General features: G+C 41.1%; 1 protein-coding gene and 1 long non-coding RNA gene across 4 annotated transcripts in view; one reads left to right on the top strand and one right to left on the bottom strand.

Annotated features, from left to right (window-relative positions):
- CLMN (calmin) overlaps positions 1 to 19500 on the top strand; it is a 99689-nt gene that overhangs the window by 56824 nt on the left and 23365 nt on the right. For all 3 annotated transcript variants that reach the window (XM_084632435.1, XM_084632436.1, XM_084632434.1), the window contains exons 2-5: positions 5669 to 5730; positions 10340 to 10435; positions 12829 to 12912; positions 18193 to 18285. In XM_084632435.1, the coding sequence (XP_084488561.1) occupies positions 5669 to 5730; positions 10340 to 10435; positions 12829 to 12912; positions 18193 to 18285 (335 nt within the window). The remainder of the gene's footprint in view (positions 1 to 5668; positions 5731 to 10339; positions 10436 to 12828; positions 12913 to 18192; positions 18286 to 19500) is intronic.
- On the bottom strand, positions 209 to 14279 carry LOC311522878. The gene is made up of 3 exons (XR_014712201.1): positions 14223 to 14279; positions 537 to 703; positions 209 to 285 (listed from the first exon to the last, which is right to left on the bottom strand). It is a non-coding gene; the product is annotated as an uncharacterized lncRNA (long non-coding RNA).

Below are 19500 nucleotides of genomic sequence, written 5' to 3'. Positions count from 1 at the left end.
TGAGTGCTCTGCACAGGGGAAGTTTACTGAAGCCAGGTCTTAGTTGGAAGGTCACTCACAGACATTACAAAACACAGGAAAGAAAAGAGTTTCAAAGAAACAGAAATAGCTACTGAGGGTGAGTAGGATTCAGTGTTGTTGCTTTGTGTTTAATGCTTATACAGCCATCACCCCATCCCTGACTACCTCACCTGAATGGAGAGTTCATATGATATTAAAATATGTCATTAGGGTGAAAATAATCAAGGCCAGGTCATGACATGATGTCAATCCGTGGTCGTCATGCTGCCATTCAAAAAAACAAAACAAAGGAAATTAAATACATGCAACTAGAGTGTATTAAAAACATGTTACAACTCTACCTTAAATCCATTAAAGGTTAAAGCTCCCACAGTCCCCTTAACCAGACCTCCTTGTGTAGGGTATTCTCTGTTTATACCAAAAAAAGCAAAGCCTCTTTCATTAGCACAGCCATTTGCATTTTTAATTTTATTTCTCACGTGAAACAGTATAAAATCCACAAAATGAAAGTATACCTCAGCGGAGCTTGGGGGAGTGGGTGGTGCAGGAGACTGATAGTGGGATCCTTTCACCTCTAGTTTGCTGATTCAGCTACAGCTCAGATCGGTAGTTGTCACCTGATGGCTGATTGGTGCCATCAGTCCTGTTCTTAGTGACTTTCTCACTTGGTCCTATGGGCTTCCTAATTTACAATTGGACATGTAATTAGTCTTATAGAAGAATATGATTTTTAATTACACCTAAAAGCATTTAGCTCTCAAATCAGAGGGTCTGGTATTTCTCTATGTTTCACAACTCATCAATGTGCCCAACTCATTGATACCATATATCAGAGGACTGTTTTATAGCTGGCTTTACCACACAGAAGAGGACTTAAAACAAATCAAAACAGCTATCTCCAGTTGCCACCATTAGTGGGCGAATTTCTTGTAGGCATCACAGCACAGGTGGATTCTGAAGAGGGATTTGAAGGAGGAGAAAGTAGTGGCCTTAAACATTAGTACAGGAATAGATTCAAGGCTGGAATCCTAGATGGAGAAGATGGGGATGGGGGCGCTGCCATTAATAGACAAGGGGAACCAGAAAAATTGCATTGATTGATTCCTACTGGAATCAAGATTTAAACCCCAGAATGCAGTTTAGCAAAAGGAAGATGGCAATCTGACAGATATCACCATAGTAGCATGTGTTTTCTGGCTCATAGTAGCAGGAGATACAACACGTTTTAAATAATTAACATACACTTAATATCTCTGATCAAATTCCTGCCATCCTCTAGGATGTAGCTGTAGGCCAGGGAGGAATTCCCAAGGTTACAATAACACCACTGTTTCTCTGTAGCCTCTAGGGACTTTCCTACCCTTTCAGTTATTGCACATAATATTTGCACTGAGTCTGTGTACTGGGACATGGTATTAGAGTACAGCATTTGTCTGTCAGTACTCATTTGGGCACATTTCCCACTGAGGTGAATAGAGGTCTTGCCTGAGAAAGGACTCAAGATTTGGCTCTCTGAAAACACAAGCACTGCCTTGTGCGGGTCAAAGTTTCACATCTTGAGTTTTTGTTTGTCTTTTATGATAAGGTCAAAGCTGAGCTTGACCCCTGAAACTCAAATGTTAAACCAAAACCAGAATGTTATAGCTTTACTACCATCTAACATTATATCCCTAAATTCAGCCCTCACAGCAGGCATTCTTCCTTTCCAGCACTTGCACTCGATTTGTGTGCAGGCTGGCCATATGGTGTGTGTAATTATTCTTTTATAATGCTGTTATTGCTCTCTAGTTGCCCAGTAAACCCAGCACAATTTCAGTAAACTGTATACATCAGGGCAGAAATCTTAGACTTGGCTGATTTTCTGCACCTTTACGCAATGGTAGGTGCAAAGAAAAAAGATTCCATTTGATTTATGGAAACTGTATAAAGTTTATAGAGTCTCTACAACCCTCACAAATGAAGAAGGCTCATAGAGGGGAGGTTGCACCAAAACTGGGAGGTCCACAAAACTAAAGGAGAAAAACAGCTAAGGCACATGTCCGTAAATACCTGCATGGAACTTTCCCCCATTAATTCTCCAGATCAGCATATGGACTGCATAAGCTGTTATATTCTTTTCCCAGTCCAATTACTGCTACGCTGTAGCACTGGAATATCACATAGGCGATTAGTGTGTCTCTGTCAGGGTCACTGTTCTTCCTCGTAGCAGTTCTGTGCCCATTGATTATTCTCTGTAGAAATTATGTCCTGAATTTTCATATGGTTGTGGGCAAAAGCATGAGCATGCCTAAGTATGTAAATCATCTGATGTATGAGCTGGATTTGTGTGCACACACCTGCATGTATATGTGTAACCCAGACTTGCATGCATCGCAGGATTTATATAGCTAAATTAGGTGTATACCATACTGTACGCTCACTTTTGCAGGTACCCATTTGTAACATACAGCCTGCAGAATACCTTTTATTTACCCTAGAAATAGTGACTCCCAAACTGATTGGGATAAAATAGAAACTGACCTAAATGAAACCTCTTCTGAGTTAGAAAATGTTAACTGCCCTTTTCCCATCTCTGACTTTTTGTATGCTTCTGGACTACCTGGGGCAGAAATTCTGGAATACTGTTCTGACAGTGTTGTCTTCCTAACTAGAATTGAAAAATACTAATCTAGTCTCCTGATATCTCCAGTCCTTTTCTAAACCAAAAAGATACACATCCCTCGCTATGTAGGACAGACAGCACATAGCCTGGGTTGACTAATTTTCCTGACCATATATAATGCCATTTCTGGTGCTTGACTAGCTGTCAAAAGGCGGGGAAGGCACTGGAAGCATGTGCCATTGTCCCTACTTTATATTGAGACCTGCAGGTAGTAAATGGTATTTTGATATTCTAAATCCATAAATGTGACCCTTCAGTTTCATGTGTAAGGAGCTGTTTAAAATCTGTGCACATACTTTGTGAAATATTTTTTTGGGAAAAAAAGCCAATAACAATAATTGGTTTGGCATTTTTTGTGATTTCTAAAGCACTTTAAAGGGTAATGAATTTCTTTTATTCAGTCCTTCATAAAATCAGTTTTTACAGAAATAAGCTGATTTAAAAGGCTTGAATGGCTGGCAGTGACAGAAACAATTCACTGAAAGCTCAATTCCTATACATCAAAATAAAACAAATGTATGTATCATTAGAGGTTGCTGACCCTTGAATTATAATGATCAAAAAGGTCAATATTTAAATGTGATTTATGGAAGCTATTTCTTAACCCATAATTAGGCTGACCAATAAAAACAATTCAGACTTCTACAGGACATGATTACCCAGGAGGTAGGTTAGCTATTATTTTCTTATTCATAAAGAAATAAAATAATTTAAATACATTTGTGATATGCTCTTCAAGTAAGTTGAAACACAGCATAACTAGTTTTAATATGGCATTTTTGTTATCAAGTTGTCAAATTTCCTTAATTTAAGTGAAAGCTGAGAACCACTTGAGAATAACGGTATGTCTGAAATGAAAATATTTTCTTTCATCTCTTTCAGTTAAATGAAATGTAGGTAAATAGAAATCAGGCAAAAGTATAACTTTTTTTTTTATGCTGTCCCTTTAGTTCAATATGGAAATGTACTATTTGCTGAGTCCTTTTACATTAGGTTGTAAATTCTTTTTGTGGCGAGGACTGTGTCTTCCTAAGTACTTATACAGCGCCTAACATAATGGGACACTAATCCTAATTGGAGCCTGTCGGTGCTAGTACAATACAAATAGTAATTAATTCTTTGAGGGAAGTTGGCATTTCGATGCAAAATACAATAGTTCAGAGGTTAGGAAGAGGAGTCTTATCCAATGGCATAAATCAAGATGTGAACATTTCCCTAAAAGATGTGTAAATCAAACTTTTTATAATGAGACTCCTACCATAGCCTATCATGGTGACCGATATTGTCTCATTGTTTCTTTATACTCCCCCATCTGTTGTCTCTGGTTTTATACTTTAAATTATGAGATGGGGCGAGGACCATCATTTTGTTCTGTTTCTACATTGCTGAGCACAATGGAGTCCTGGTCCATGGCTCGGGCTGCTAGGTTCTACTACTACTGTTAGTTTTTGGCCAAACCCAGGGCTGATGTCAATTAGTATAGCTCAGTTGAAGCCAGTGGTGCTATGCTGATTCACACCAGCTGGCTCTTTATCTTTATTCCTGCTAAATTTAGCCACTAAAATTTGCTTTTATCCTAATGGAAATAGATTTAGTTCATGTTGTTAATTTAGGTTTTAAATATTTAAAGTTAATAACCTTCAGACTACTTAGTCTTCTAGTATTTAGAAATGGAAAACACTTGTTAGGTAATCAAGAATATCTCTCACTGCATGCAGGATTTAGTATCCCAATGTCAGATAATAAACTCATACTACAGTAGATCTTAGCCAAAAGCCTGTCTCTAAAGTATATTTAAAGGGGAAAAGGCTTCATTCTAATTCTTTCATTCACCAAAACCAAAAATTCCCTCTTCATAGCAGTTGCATGTATTCTTATTTTTAAAGCCGTTTAGCTCATAACTGAAGTAGCAATGGCTAGTCTTTCACTTAACCCCAGGCATGAAAGCTTAAAATGGAGAGAAACTGCAATATTCCCCATCTTGGAACCATGTCAACAACTCCCATTTGTCACTCATATAAAGTGTCTAGACAGCCTATATTCACTGCACCCATTTTAGGCTGACATTGTACTTCCAGCAGCAGGCAACATCTCATCATGGCAATAATAGAAAAAAATATCATCGTCATCATAGGCTGTAGTGTTTTTCATCCATAGATCTAAATATAATTATCCTTACACTTTTTATTGATGGGAAGACAGAGAGAGGTTTTTATGCTGCTATTTTCAAATTGCGCATGCAAACACCTTGGAGCATATGCCACCCTGAGTGTGTCTGGGTCCTGATTATCCTACAAGTTGATCTGTGTGAGTGGAACTGTGCTTGTGCAGAGCCCCATTAACTGAAATGGAGCTCTGTGCACACAGAAGGGTTTACCTTTATGAATCAGCTGCTAGAATCTGGGTCTATGTGGTTTTGCACCCATATGCTTCGAAATGTAGGCGTAAGTGGTTTGCCCAGGGTCACATGCCGAGTCCATGGGATTCATTCTGAGTGGCAAAAGGGGTTAGGGTGACCAGATGTCCTGATTTTTATAGGGACAGTCCTGATTTTTGGGTCTTTTTCTTATATAGGCTCCTATTAATCCTCACCCCCGTCCCGATTTTTCACATTTGCTGTCTAGTCACCCTAAGAGCTGTAGCTTTCCTATGTACGTGCCTACTGTCTCAAATGGCTTTGTATTCACAGCGGCTGGCCCCTCATGCTACTGTAGTGACACTATTTTTAGCACACTATTTGGATCAGAGCTAGCACAGGTATGCCTCCTTGAGCTGGGAATTACACCCCCAACTAAAAGTGTAGACATACCCCATGTCAGAGCCAGGAATCAAACTAAGGTTTCCTGACTCACAGTACTGTGTGTGATCCACTGGCCACACAACTTCTTTATTATATGGGGTTTGATTATTATTTTTTAATGAATTAGAAACTGCTGTGAATTTTTCCTCTTCTGAAAAATAAATCGCCTACTTTCTTATTTGTAGTGGAGAGGGAAAACGTGCAGAAGAGAACCTTTACCAGGTGGATAAATCTACATTTGGAGAAGGTAAGGCCAACAAATACTTTTGTCCATTTGTAAAAATAAAAACTGTTCATATATCTTCCATAAATATCTCCATGCTAAGATATATACACACCCGTTTGCTGAAAACGTAACTTCTGCCTTACCCAGGCATATTTCTTGATTTCATGTACCTCCTGGTGTTATTTATATATGCTGTTACTGTAAAGAGCTTTAGGATAGCGTGTACCTCTATAAAATATAGGCCTGATCCTACTACATTCCTTTTGCGGGACTGGTTCCTTAGGTTATACTTTATTGGAGCCCTGAAAAGAATGATTCTCCGGAAAAGAAAATGGTTGTCAACAAAAGAAGAGTTAAAGCTAAAATTACACATCTGTGGTGCGAAGGAAAAGTGGAAACTGGCTGTATACTGATATGTAAGAACAACACAGTGCAAAAAGAGTTTAAAAGGTGTCAGATTAAAGACTCTGGAAATTCAGGATTATTCTGATTTTAAAAGAAAATAAATAGCAAAGTTGAAATTTTTCTTTATTTTGTGGGGAAAGTTGAGGGCATGTTCCTGTGTGGGTAAAAGGCGCTTTTCTGGTGCTTTGATTCATTGGCTGACTGAGTTTATTTGTTACATGTGTATGATTATTTAATGCTGCAGGGTGGTCATTATGTGATTAAATGTAATTAATTGTTAGCGTTCGGGCACACGGAAATTTCTTTGTGGGAGATTTTTATTGTCTTTTTAAATCTAAAGAAATAACGGAGAAATAAATGTGTGTGGTTTGGTTGCTCTGGGCATCACATTGGGAAATACAAAATAGGAATTTGACAGTGTCCTTTTCAAATTGGATTAGCAAATCAGAGTTCTAAATGCCAGGTTTAAGATACATTCGTTCCTTGGAACATGGCTTAACCCTTCATCTCAGGTTGATAATTTAAGTTCCTCATATTTTATTATTTGAGGGTTGGTAAGATGAGACCTTAAAATGAAGTCTTTTCTGTGCTCTGTAGATATTAAAGACCCCATGGTATTTTTCATAATTAAGCCCTTTGTCTCAATCTCCTCTGTGTCTCTTCACGCCCCCCCCCCCCCCCGACACGCACACTGTGCTTTGGATCTGATTCTGCAATTCCTACTCACATTTAAATAGTAGTTTCTTACTTGAGTAGTCTCATTGAGAGTCAGACTACTCTCAGGAGTAAGCGCTACTCAATGTGGGAAGGTTGCAGAAAAGGAATTTATTATTACTGATGTGGCAACAGTGTGCTCAGTGCAGCACAAGACACACAACTAAGTCTTTGCCCTGAAGAGTCTATCTGAGGGGGCTAATCCTACCCCCATTGGAGTCAATGGCCAAACTTCAGGAAGTGCGGGATTGTGCTGTATTTTTGTGCAGTTTTTGGTCCAGCTGCCACAATTCCTGACAGAGGTGGCTGCATTTCAATGGTGGTGTAGGTATGTGATATGTAAAGAGTTTTCAGATAAGTCACTAAATATATTATTTTTTAAGAGTTTTGCAGTGTATGTTACTGAAGAAATGAAAGGATCTTCTTAAATCTCATTGGAAATACAGAATAAGATTAGCAGTGATGTTTTGACCGAAAGATCTTTGGGAACAATCCACATTATAAATAGAAAATGTGTAATTCCTTTGTGAATTAGACTTTAGGAGTTTAAACTAACTGCAATTTGAAGGCTGTCAGAATCGCTTGCTGAGCATCTGGCTTCTGAAAAAGTTCTTTAATTTACAAAAGGAATTAGATCATGAAAAGGCTGCGGGGTGCTGTTAATTCTGCCATACCAAGCACATGAAGTCTTAGGAACGTTACAGGCACGTGGAGTGTTTTCTCTGGATTACTTACAATTTTTTTCTCCCCTGCTGCAACAGAGCAAAATGCTCTTTGACAACAGCCAATGTCTGCTGTTGATGATGCTAGGTTTGCTGAAACTGTCAAAGTAAACATATTTAACTGAATGATAGCATTGCCAGAACACTTCATGATGATGGTGAGATTTCCTGAAACTGGGATTATCACTAAAGGATGGATATTTTGTTGCTTTGCATTTACAGATACAAAAAACTTCTTTCAAGTGTCTTCTGTGACTTGTTGTGTCCTTATTTTCCACTGTGCAGATTCATAGACTTTAAGGTCAGAAGGGACCATCATGATCATCTTGTCTGACCTCCTGCACATTGCAGGCCACAGAACCTCACCCTACCACTCCAGACACCTAACCTCTGGCTGAGTTACTGAAGTCTTGAAATCATGGTTTAAAGACTTTGTTACAGAGAACCCACCATTTACACTAGTTTAAACCTGCAAGTGACCCATGAGCAATGTTGCAGAGGAAGGCAAAAAAAAAAACAAGGTCTCTGAAAAATCTGACTCAGGGAAAAATTCCTTCCCAGCCCCAACTATGGCAATCAGTTAGACCCTGCACATGTGGGCAAGACCCACCAGCTAGTCACCTGGGAAATAATTCTCTGTAGTAACTCAGAGCCCTTCCCATCTAGTGTCCCATCACTGGCCGTTGGAGATATTCACTGCTATCAGTTGCAGATCAGCTATATGCCATTGTAATCCGTCTCATCGTACCATCCCCTCCATAAACTTAGCAAGCTCAGTCTTGAAGCCAGTTAAACATTTTTCCCCCCACTGCTCCCCTTGGTATGTGCCCAGTTTTGGGAGCAGCTGGTTACTCACAACCCCCGTAGTGGAGGAGTTGTGGATGCTCCGCACATTGCAGGTTTTGATCCTTCTTGTGTTGGAAGTTATAAAAGAAGGTTTTGGTTCAAAGTGGGTTATTGCTTTAAAAACTAATATCTTTCTCTGACCCATGGGTAGAGTTGAATAGTATTTTTTGGCTGCATGGGAGGAAGACTATTCACAAAAAGACCCAGTTCCAAATTGCCAGAAGCCATGCTTAATCAAACAGTAGTATGCAGGCCAACCAAAGAAGTGGCTCCTTAGGGATGAATGAGAAAGTGACGCCCAAACAGAGGGTAATTTCTGCAGCTGGGACTGACTCTGAAGGAGTGAGCAGATTTGGCTGTGTGCCTCACAGTGCACACATCATGAGACACCTCTGAGGGTGGAATAGCTGGTTCCCTTTGGAGGGCTTTACAGGAAAAGGAGAGCTGCTATATATGAAGTTGCCATGTCATTTTAAATATATTCCGTATACTGGGAAATATAATGGCACCGAGGGAAACTTTACAGCATAAGCAACCTAATACTGTCATTGGCCTGGACTGTAATCTTCCTTATCCCAAGTAAAGCAGGAGTAACAGCACTGATGACTATTAGAGTGACACAAGCATAAGAGATCAGAATCTGGCCCTTGGCCTATCCAGTACTTATGTAGGGCCGAGCCCAGAAGTCTATATGGCTAGAGTCTGGTCTCTGTTACACTGATGTAAATCTGGAATAACTCTATTGACTCCAACATACTGGTGTAATGAGATCAGAATCTGGCCCTCAGTTTTAGCTCAGTCCTTACTTGGGTAAAACTTCCATAGATGCTAATAAGAGTTTTGACTGAAGTGTAGGAAGAACTTCAGAGCAGAGCCCACAGTGGGTAGAAATATATCCTATTTATAAGTTTGCAGACGATATCAAGCTGGGAGTGGTTGCAGGTGCTTCGAAGGACAGGATTAAAATTCAAAATGATCTGGACAAACTGGAGAAATGGTCTGAAGTAAATAGGATGAATTCAATAAGGGCAAATGTAAAGCACTCCACTTAGGAAGGAACAAGCAGTTGCACACATACAAAATGGGAAATGACTGGCTAGGTAGGAGTACTGCAGAAAGGGATCTGGGAGTCATAGTGGATCACAAGCTAAATATGAGTCAGCAGTGTAACACTTTGCAGAAAAAGCAGACATCATTCTGGGACGTATCAGCAAGAGCGTTGTAAGTAAGACACAAGAAGTAATTCTTCCGCTGTACTCTGCGCTGATTAGGACTCAGCTGGAATATTGTGTTCAGGTCTGGGTGCCACATTTCAGGAAAGATGTGGAGAAATTGGAGAAAGTCCAGAGAAGAGCAACAAAAATGATTAAAGGTCTAGAAAACATGACCTATGAGGGAAGATTAAAAAAATTGGGTTTGTTTTGACTGGAGAAGAGAAGACTGAGACATGGTAACAGTTTTAAGTACATAAAAGGTTCTTACAAGGAGGGAGAAAAATTGTTCTCGTTAAGCTCTCAGGATAGGACAAGAAGCAATGGGCTTAAATTGCAGGGCTGTTTAGATTGGGCATTAGGAAAAACTTCCTAACTGCGAGGGAAGTTAAGCACTGGAATAAATTACCTAGAGAGGTTGTGGGATCTCCATCATTGGAGATTTTTAAGGGCAGGTTAGACAAACACTTGTCAGGGATGGATAATACTTAGTCCTGCCTTGAGTGCAGGGGACTGGACTAGATGACCTCTTGAGGTCCCTTCCAGTCCTACGATTCTGTGATTCTATAAGAAGCCTCCTTGTGCTACAGTAATACAAATAGTAAAGAAGAAGAACCATCCTGTTTTGTAAAGTGCCACATATTTCCTTCAAAAATAATGATGATTTACCAAGTGCTGTTCTTAAAAGATTATCCAGCACTGTCCAGGTAACACTGCTTCCTTTCCTCACAGTGCAATCCTCCTCTGGAAGTGAAAGATTTGTTTGTTGATATTCAAGATGGGAAAATCTTGATGGCTTTGCTGGAGGTCCTGTCAGGGCAAAATCTGGTATGTATACAAGGGTGAAAAACCTGTTCATAGTATGGAATTATCCTTGTGTGGGTACATGTGTGAACGTATAATAGGCCAGATTCTTCCTCGCACAACAGAGTGGGGGAGAGGGTCACATCAGTGAACCCAATACAGTTCCCTTATCTGTGCGTTGGCCTCCTGTGGTCTAACTTACCCCCACTGCTAAGGGACCAGCATAAACTCCTTTACCTCACGGGAGTTTTGTGAAGCTTTTATTAATGTTTGTAAAGTGCCTTGAGATCATCTTCAAATGGAGGGTACTGTGGAAGGGGCAAAGTATTTTTGGTAGAGCTGTATTTTTTAATTTATAAATTACGGTTTTATTTTTTTGTAGATTTCACTAAACCAAAAGATCTGTGGCTTAATGCATGTGATTTATTTTCTGAAGTAGCCCTTGGTTTCAGCCCTGATACCTTGGTTCAGATTAGTTCAATCCATCTGGTATGTGGAGCTATGTGTTTCCAGATTTTGACCTTGCTGGCATTTATTCCCTTGAAAAACTGTGTACAAAGTTCCCAGTGCCTGGAAAATAGAAACATCTGCTATAGACATGAGCAATCAATAACAGATGGTTTCAGAGTAGCAGCCGTGTTAGTCTGTATTCGCAAAAGGAAAAGGAGGACTTGTGGCACCTTAGAGACTAACAAATTTCTTTGAGCATAAGCTTTCGTGAGCTACAGCTCACTTCATCAGATGCATTCAGTGGAAAATACAGTGGGGAGATTCATATACATAGAGAACATGAAACAATGGGTGTTACCATACACACTGTAACAAGAGAGTGATCACTTAAGGTGAGCTATTACCAGCAGGAAAACTGCGGGGTGGGGGAGGGGGAGCCTTTTGTAGTGATAATCAAGATGGGCCATTTCCAGCAGTTGACAAGAACATCTGAGGAACAGTGGGGGGTGGAGGGGGGGAATAAACATGCAGAAATAAATTGGTTAGTCTCTAAGGTGCCACAAGTCCTCCTTTTCTTCATGCAGAAATAGTTTTACTTTGTGTAATGACCCATCTACTCCCAGTCTCTATTCAATAACAGATGATAATCCTCTGCCCATTTTAACTGCTTGGTAGGTCTTTTTGTTCATACTTGCTAAGTACCAGATTTGCCCCTCTTATGTGGATAAAACCCTGCTTCGTAAGTGAGAGTAGAAATTGGCCCCATGATCCACTCCACATTACAGGTGTAATTGTGTTCTCATAATCAGCTGGTGAAACTTCCATCTGAATTGGGTACAGAAGCATGAGAGTTGTCTGCACACTGAAGTTTGTGCATCACCAGTTTTGTGTGTCCACACCTACCAGCCTGTCTAACTGAGTATGTATTAGTGCAGCCTGGGGAAATGTGTGCTGCTCTCTCACACTGACTCAGCAGGGGATAGGGGTCCTCAGGGCATGCACACAGAATGGCGTGAGCAACCTGTGTGGCAGGATGTCCTACTGCACAGATAGCCTGGAGAAAAGAGAATTGGCCAAACTGGTTACACAGGCAGAAGTCTATCCACATAACAAAAAACAGTGCACCAGACTGGAGTTACAAGGCCATGGGGCAGGTAGTGACTTGCCTTCATGCTTCGCTGCTATCAAAGGTGGGTTTTTTACCTTGAGGTAACTGATGTGTGTGTGGTAAAAATACAGTGAAGACAAGGCATTTAGTTTTGTCATGAGATAAACGTGCCAAGGTCAACCCCTGGCTGTTTACCTCATGGTAAAACTACCGTGCCTGGGCTTCATGTGTTTTACCTTGGGATAGCTCCTGCTCATTAGTTACCTCAAGGTAAAAGTTAGGGATTTTTTTAGCAGTGAAAACAAGCCATAGGTCTCGGGCAAGGGTGAAATGCTGTTAGTTGCGATGATTATTAACTAAGTCTTAACCATGTCATGTTCAGACAAAACCTGTTTAGAACCAGTCATGCCACTAACTAATTATAAACTTGGTTAAAAGATATAGTGTAGACCAGTTTTTCTCAACGTTTTTGATACCGGGGACTGACTCACTGCGTTCCTAAACTGTGTCAGGGAGATTGCAGGGTCTGGCGCTAGTCCACTAACCAGTCATGGAGAAACACTGGTGCAGACAAAGCCTAAATGATTAACCCACTAAGCTATGCACTGGCCTTTTTTCATGACTGATTCTATCACTTTGCCAGCCACTGAAGTGAAGACAGTGGGGTGGGGGAAAGTGGCAGCGGTGGTTGGTTTTTATACATGCACAATGTCTTAGAGATTCTTAGATTCTGAGACCAGAAGGGACCATTGTGATCGGCTCTGTGCTTTGTTTCTCCATGTTAAACAAATCACTTAAATAATCCGAAGTGTTCATCACTAGTCTGCATTTTAAAACAAAGTGTATTTCTGTTTTCTAGCTTCATGAATATAAGTCCTCAACCCATCGTATTTTTCGGTTGAACAACATAGCTAAAGCACTGAAGTTTTTGGAGGATAGTAATGTAAGTATTTCCAAAGCTTGGTCTCAATTTCGTACTTTCCTCAGTATCTGTTGTAAATATAATTGCACCTAATTTTCTATGCAGCATGTCCATAAGAGGAGTGCACTGACTGAAAAAAGTTGTGGCTTTTTTCAACAGCGAGGCTAAAATACCACACAAAAATGCAGAAGAACACCTACAGAGTCTAAAAAACAAGGATTATGTTTTCATTTTATAACGTAAAAGTTCAATAGGATTAAAGGATCAGGAGACCAATATTAAAAGAAAATAACTAGAAATTCAAGTAAGCTTTACTGAATTGATTCTAAGTGCCTTGATTTCAGTTACTTTGAAGGTAATAATTGACTTCTTTCTTTTTTTCTTTGATTAAAAGTATTTAAGTATCACAAGTTCTGCCTTTCTCTACTAAATTGCAGCCGCAGCTGATCATGAGTCCAAGGCAGGAGAAAATTAAATCTGGAAAAATTAGATAATAAATACATAACTTTTGCAATCAAAACAGTATAAGAGCAGACTTTCTTCTCATGCCACTCGTACACTAGTGCAATGTCACTAATTTAAGTGGAGCTACTAATTTACAGCTGCTAACTTTATGCTAGAAGCCAGCTGCTACTGGTCTACCACTGTCAAGGTTCCTCCCCCACTCTGAACTCTAGGGTACAGATGTGGGGACCTGCATGAAAAACCTCCTAAGCTTATCTTTACCAGCTTAGGTCAAAACTTCCCCAAGGTACAAAATATTCCACCCGTTGTCCTTGGACTGGTCGCTACCACCACCAAACTAATACTGGTTACTGGGGAAGAGCTGTTTGGACGCGTCCTTCCCCCCAAAATACTTCCCAAAACCTTGCACCCCACTTCCTGGACAAGGTTTGGTAAAAAGCCTCACCAATTTGCCTAGGTGACTACAGACCCAGACCCTTGGATCTTAAGAACAATGAACAATCCTCCCAACACTTGCACCCCCCCTTTCCTGGGAAATGTTGGATAAAAAGCCTCACCAATTTGCATAGGTGACCACAGACCCAAATCCTTGGATCTGAGAACAATGAAAAAGCATTCAGTTTTCTTACAAGAAGAGTTGTAATAAAAATAGAAGTAAATAGAAATAAAGAAATCCCCCCTGTAAAATCAGGATGGTAGATACCGTACAGGGTAATTAGATTCAAAAACATAGAGAACCCCTCTAGGCAAAACCTTAAGTTACAAAAAAGATACACAGACAGAAATAGTTATTCTATTCAGCACAATTCTTTTCTCAGCCATTTAAAGAAATCATAATCTAACACATACCTAGCTAGATTACTTACTAAAAGTTCTAAGGCTCCATTCCTGGTCTATCCCTGGTAAAGACCAGCATATAGACAGACACACAGACCCTTTGTTTCTCTCCCTCCTCCCAGCTTTTGAAAGTATCTTGTCTCCTCATTGGTCATTTTGGTCAGGTGCCAGCGAGGTTACCTTTAGCTTCTTAACCCTTTACAGGTGAGAGGAGCTTTCCCCTGGCCAGGAAGGATTTCAAAGGGGTTTACCCTTCCCTTTATATTTATGACAACCACCATCCTAATTCACCTTGCTGTTCTGTGCCTCTGCTCTCCCAGACACTGTGTCTCTTCTGTTCCACTCCACTGCTGCCCAGGAGCCATTTCCCTAAATCTCCCACTCCTGAATATTGGGCCAAATTTTGCTGTCATTTATGCTAGTGTAACCCGATTGGTTTGAAAAATATATTCTACTCCAGATTTAGAGCAGTGTAACTGAGACCAGGATCAGGCTCTGTATATTTAAAGACAACACATTAGTAGCATGCGCAATAGGTTTCATTAAAAAAAAAAAGAAATTAAACAGGAATCACCTTGTCACCCTGAGCCCCATGTTACTCTCTTCCAGTGGCTATATGCACAGAGTAGTAGGCATGAGATGAGACAAATTAATATGGAGTTATGTGGCCTCCTATTAAGTGATGGAACTCAGAGGATTATAGATTCATACATATTAACGCCAGAAGGGACCATTAGGATCATCTAGTCTGACCTCCTGCACAACACAGGCCACAGAATCTCACCCACCCACTCCTGCGAAAAACCTCTCACCTCTGTCTGAGCTATTGAAGTCCACAAATCATGGTTTAAAGACTTCAAGGAGCAGAGAATCCTCCAGCAAGTGACCCGTGTCCCATGCTACAGAGGAAGGCGAAAAAACTCTAGGGCCTCTTCCAATCTGCCCTGGAGGAAAATTCCTTCTCAACCCCAAATATGGCAATCAGCTAAACCCTGAGCATATGGGCAAAATTCACCAGCCGGATACCCAGGAAAGAATTTTCTGTAGTAACTCAGATCCCACCCCATCTAACATCCCATCACAGGCCATTGGGTGAAAGGAAAGAGCTCTTGACAATCAGTGTGTATACAAGAAGAGTGAGATAATAGAAGCCTGTACAACAGGTTTCTTAAAACAAACACCGTTTTTAAACAGTAAATTCAGTGCCCTAATTCTTCTGTGTTTAATGTACGTTATTCAGACCACAGAATGTGATTAGATTGAGAAAGTGAAAGGCCAAATCATGCAGTCCTTAGTTCTTATTAAGGCAAAATCCTATTGCCTTTAGTGGGATTTGTTGCCCATGAGTATTTTGCCTCAGTAAGGACTGCTAGATCTGCAGACCGTCACCTCCACTTCCATGAACAGAGAGGATCTGGGCTGTGGGAGAAAACATTGTTTCTGCAGTATACTCCTTTGCCACTGACCCCATGGCAGCTCCTCGGTGATGTCTCTTCAGGGTTTTAAGCTTTGCGGATACAAAGAGGGGTGGCTGGTGAGATTACCCATCTTTGTGAAGTCATCCCTCTCCAGCTTTGCAATAAATACACAAGTAAGCCCATCCTGGCTAACAACAGTATCTTGCTTGCTTTCTCCTCTGTGCTCCAAAACCGCTCCAGATGGAGAAATGGGCGGGGGAGAGGAGCTACAGTGGAGACCTGGGTTGGGGGTGGAGGCACATAGCTTTCAGTGGATTTCCCAAGATCTGTGGGTTTGGTGGGCAAACCTCCATCTTACTCCATAGGATGTGAGGGGGGACTGTCAGGCAGAAACTGTGTCTGAATTCACTGGTGTTCCAGTCCCCTACAGAGGAAAACCCTGCATCAGGGGGTGGTCTGGCCCTAAAATAAATATACTGCTCCACATCTCAGATGTTGAAACACTGAGAAATGTTGGGATTTCTATGAAACTGTACACTCTTGGGCAGCAGTTTCAGACACACATTTTCTAATGTCCACCCCCACAAGCCCTACAATTCAGTCACAAACCCAGTCAGCAGCCAGGGGCGGACTGAAAACACCCCTCTTCCCATGTTGCTCCACCCATTGATAGCACTAAATTCTACGTGTGCTGCTGTCATCACATTCTACACTCTCCCTGTTGCTAAGGGTCATTCTATGTCATAGTCTGTAACCCACGTACAGAATCTAAAGGCAGAGCAGAGTGGGGAGAGCTTTCCTGAGGCACAATTTGCCTTTTTAACTGAGTACCAATTTGACAGTCCAATCTATGTTGATTGTTTCCATAAGAGCGTAGGTGGCTAAAACTTTACAACTGAATGCCATCTGTATAGGGATGGGTTGGCAAAGGTAAGCAGCAGTGATAGACAGCAGCTGATACTGGAAGCAGTCCAACAGTAAACGCCAGTTGAGAGATCCCAGCTGAGACAAACTGACATTTAAAAAATGCAATAGGTCTAAAAAATTGTCCCATACCATCTATTTTGTGGCTTGCAAGCAAATCTGAATCTTGAAGTATGACAGCTAGAGGAGTCCTCTTACTGGGATAGCAAACTATTCTGTATACCACAGGTTAAAATGCTATTTTAATCTTATTTCAGCTTAAACCAAACTGGGAGTGAAGGGTGGTGATGAAAATGTTGGCAAAATGTCTTGGCTATATGGAACTAGAAGTTTATTTATTAAACCACAAATGGGGTGGAACCTGTCACAGTCTGCAATTCTGTAGGATAGTGGGATAAAGTGATTCATATGAATGACATTTCTGAGTGATAAATACAGACTATATATTCGGCTTTAACTCAGTCGGAGGGTCATTTGCAATATTGACAACTTCCTTGCTTCCTGCTATGCTACTTTGCCTACAACAAGGCAGTGTTGTCTAAATGAATAATATCCTGGTGTTATCATGTGAAAGTAACCACAATGTGGGAACTTTGGGATCTCCTAGGATAAGGCAAACCCAGCAATTATTCTATTTGATCTTGTCGGAGATCAGTGATTAAACTCTAAGAAGCCATATGGTAAAGTGTGAGGAAGGGAGATGCATGTTAAAAAGAAAAGTGAAGTCTTGGGAAGCTTTATTTTCCTTTGCACAGAAAGTGATTTCAGTTCACATTACCCTCCCCTCAAGTTTATACTGTATTTAATCCAAACTGTCTGAATTTTGAAGTGGTCTCATTCCTCACTGTAAGTGTAGAAAGCCTAATGAGATATGCAAATCATTTGAGGCTTATAAATAGAATCCTTCTGAGCCAGAACAAGCCTGTTGCAAGTTTGTATGGAAGAAATACCAGTATGAGAGGGAAGGAGATGCTGGCACTGGTGGGGAGGAAGTAAAGTCTCAGGGAAGTGGTACTGGGTTTACACTTGCTCTGCTGACCCTGGCTATAGGGACTGAGGCTGGAAATGAGCAGTGTGGACTAGGGCTTACCCATCTCCTTCATGGTAAGAGACAAGGTTGGCTCTTGGTAGTTCCAAGCTCTCCTCTCCTCTCTGAGCTCCATGAAAACAGGGTGGGGCTGGGACCTGTAGTCCCTCACAGCAGCCATATTTATAACCCTAATTCCTGGTATAGCTTGCTGGGAAATAGGGAGTGTATAAAAACAGCATCTTCCCTGCAGATGAGAGAAATCTGGCAGCCCAGCTGGCCTTTAAAGAAAGGAGTAGGCCAGTAAATATAAATTCCTTATGATGTCTAACTTTTGCAGTAATTTTCCTTGTAATGACTTTAGGGCAGACACCTCCGAAGAGTGTCCAAAACAGCTCTGGAGACTGTGTGCAGTTTTTGATGCCTTTATGGACTGGTTTTAAAAAAACGTTACTGAGTCAAGAACAATTTTTTGTTAGCACATTCCAAGAACTGACTCTTTCTTGGGATGTAGAAGGGTTCTGTGACTGTCTTGGGTTTTGAGCTGATGCATTTTCTACATTTAAAGTGTGTTTCTTATGTAATCCGTATATACACATCCCCTTAAGCTTATAACCTATTTTTCTGTAGGTAAAACTGGTTAGCATTGATGCAGCAGAAATAGCGGATGGAAACTCTTCTCTGGTACTTGGACTAATATGGAATATAATCCTGTTTTTTCAGGTAAAACCATTTATATGCTGTAATGACAAGAAAACTACAACTATAAAATCATTCAGTTCCAGCAGAATACTGACCTATATCCATACAGACCAGAAATAAAGCACAGGGGGATTGATTCTCCTCTAACTTACATCAGTTTTATACCTAGTATCACAACCCTGATCGAGAGGTATCCCCTGTAGTAGTGATCTACAAGTCTAGAAGCCCGACTTCATCTTCCAAGATGCACCATGGTCTCTCCCTGAGGCTGAGCATTGTGGGATGCATTGCAGCAGCTCCGCTACAGAGGGGAACTGGTGCATCACAGAAGGTGTAGCCTAACCAGGGGGCAGGGCCCAGAGGGGAGAATGGGGGTTGAGGGACCTAGAACTACAAGTACAGTGAAGCAACACAGTTGCTAAGGACTTGTCTACATGACGGGGGCTACAATGGCATACTCCGTCACTGTAGGAACTGCACCTCTCTGAGTGACAGTAACTAGGTCAATGCCAACATTCTTCCATCAACCTAGCCTTGCCTATACCAGGGATTAGATCAACACAGCTGCAGTACTCAGCATTGTGATTCACGGCCCTGAGTGACGTAGCTTTATTGATCTAAATTTTTAGTGTAGACCAGGCCTAAGGCAGATGGTAAAGTTAATGTTGACCCAAAATGAAACACTTTGTTCTGCTTGAATGATTTTTCTCTGTGTAGTGCACTTCAGGTCATGCATGTGCTCCGAGCACCCAGAACTGGACATTTTTCCCTAGCAGTATTCATCTGGTCCACACATGCACCCCCACTTTCCTCCTCCTCTACAATGTAGGGACAACGGGGGCTGCCGGAGTACTGCCATCTTAGTTCCTTCTCACCTCTTGTGATTTGAGATGGAGCATCCATGCCCATGCTGATTTCTTCAGGTTCTCTCTGCAAATAGTTTCTTTTAAAAAATGTCTATGTTTAGTTTTGTTTTTTAATATACTTATTTAGGATAGTTTTAGGAGTTTGGTTCCCTCTGAACATATAGATTGCCTGTGTATTGGCCTGAAGAAGGCAGGAGAGGCCCCACTTCTTCAGTCCAGGGTGGTTCCGAGACTTCCACCCCTCTTTTGGCTCAGAGAGACTCTGGAGAGCAGAGTCAGGATAGACAAGTGGGAAGGAAAACAGGGGCTTCCCCAACAGCGAGAGGGAAGGTTCTCCTTCCAAGCCCTCTGAGAAGAGGCAGAAGTCCAC

This window comes from Lepidochelys olivacea (genome assembly GCF_965140295.1).
Source record: "Lepidochelys olivacea isolate rLepOli2 genome assembly, chromosome: 6".
NCBI classification, from domain to species: Eukaryota; Metazoa; Chordata; order Testudines; family Cheloniidae; genus Lepidochelys; species Lepidochelys olivacea.
Note: the sequence above shows the minus strand (reverse complement) of the source record. Positions and strands in the feature narration are given on the sequence as shown.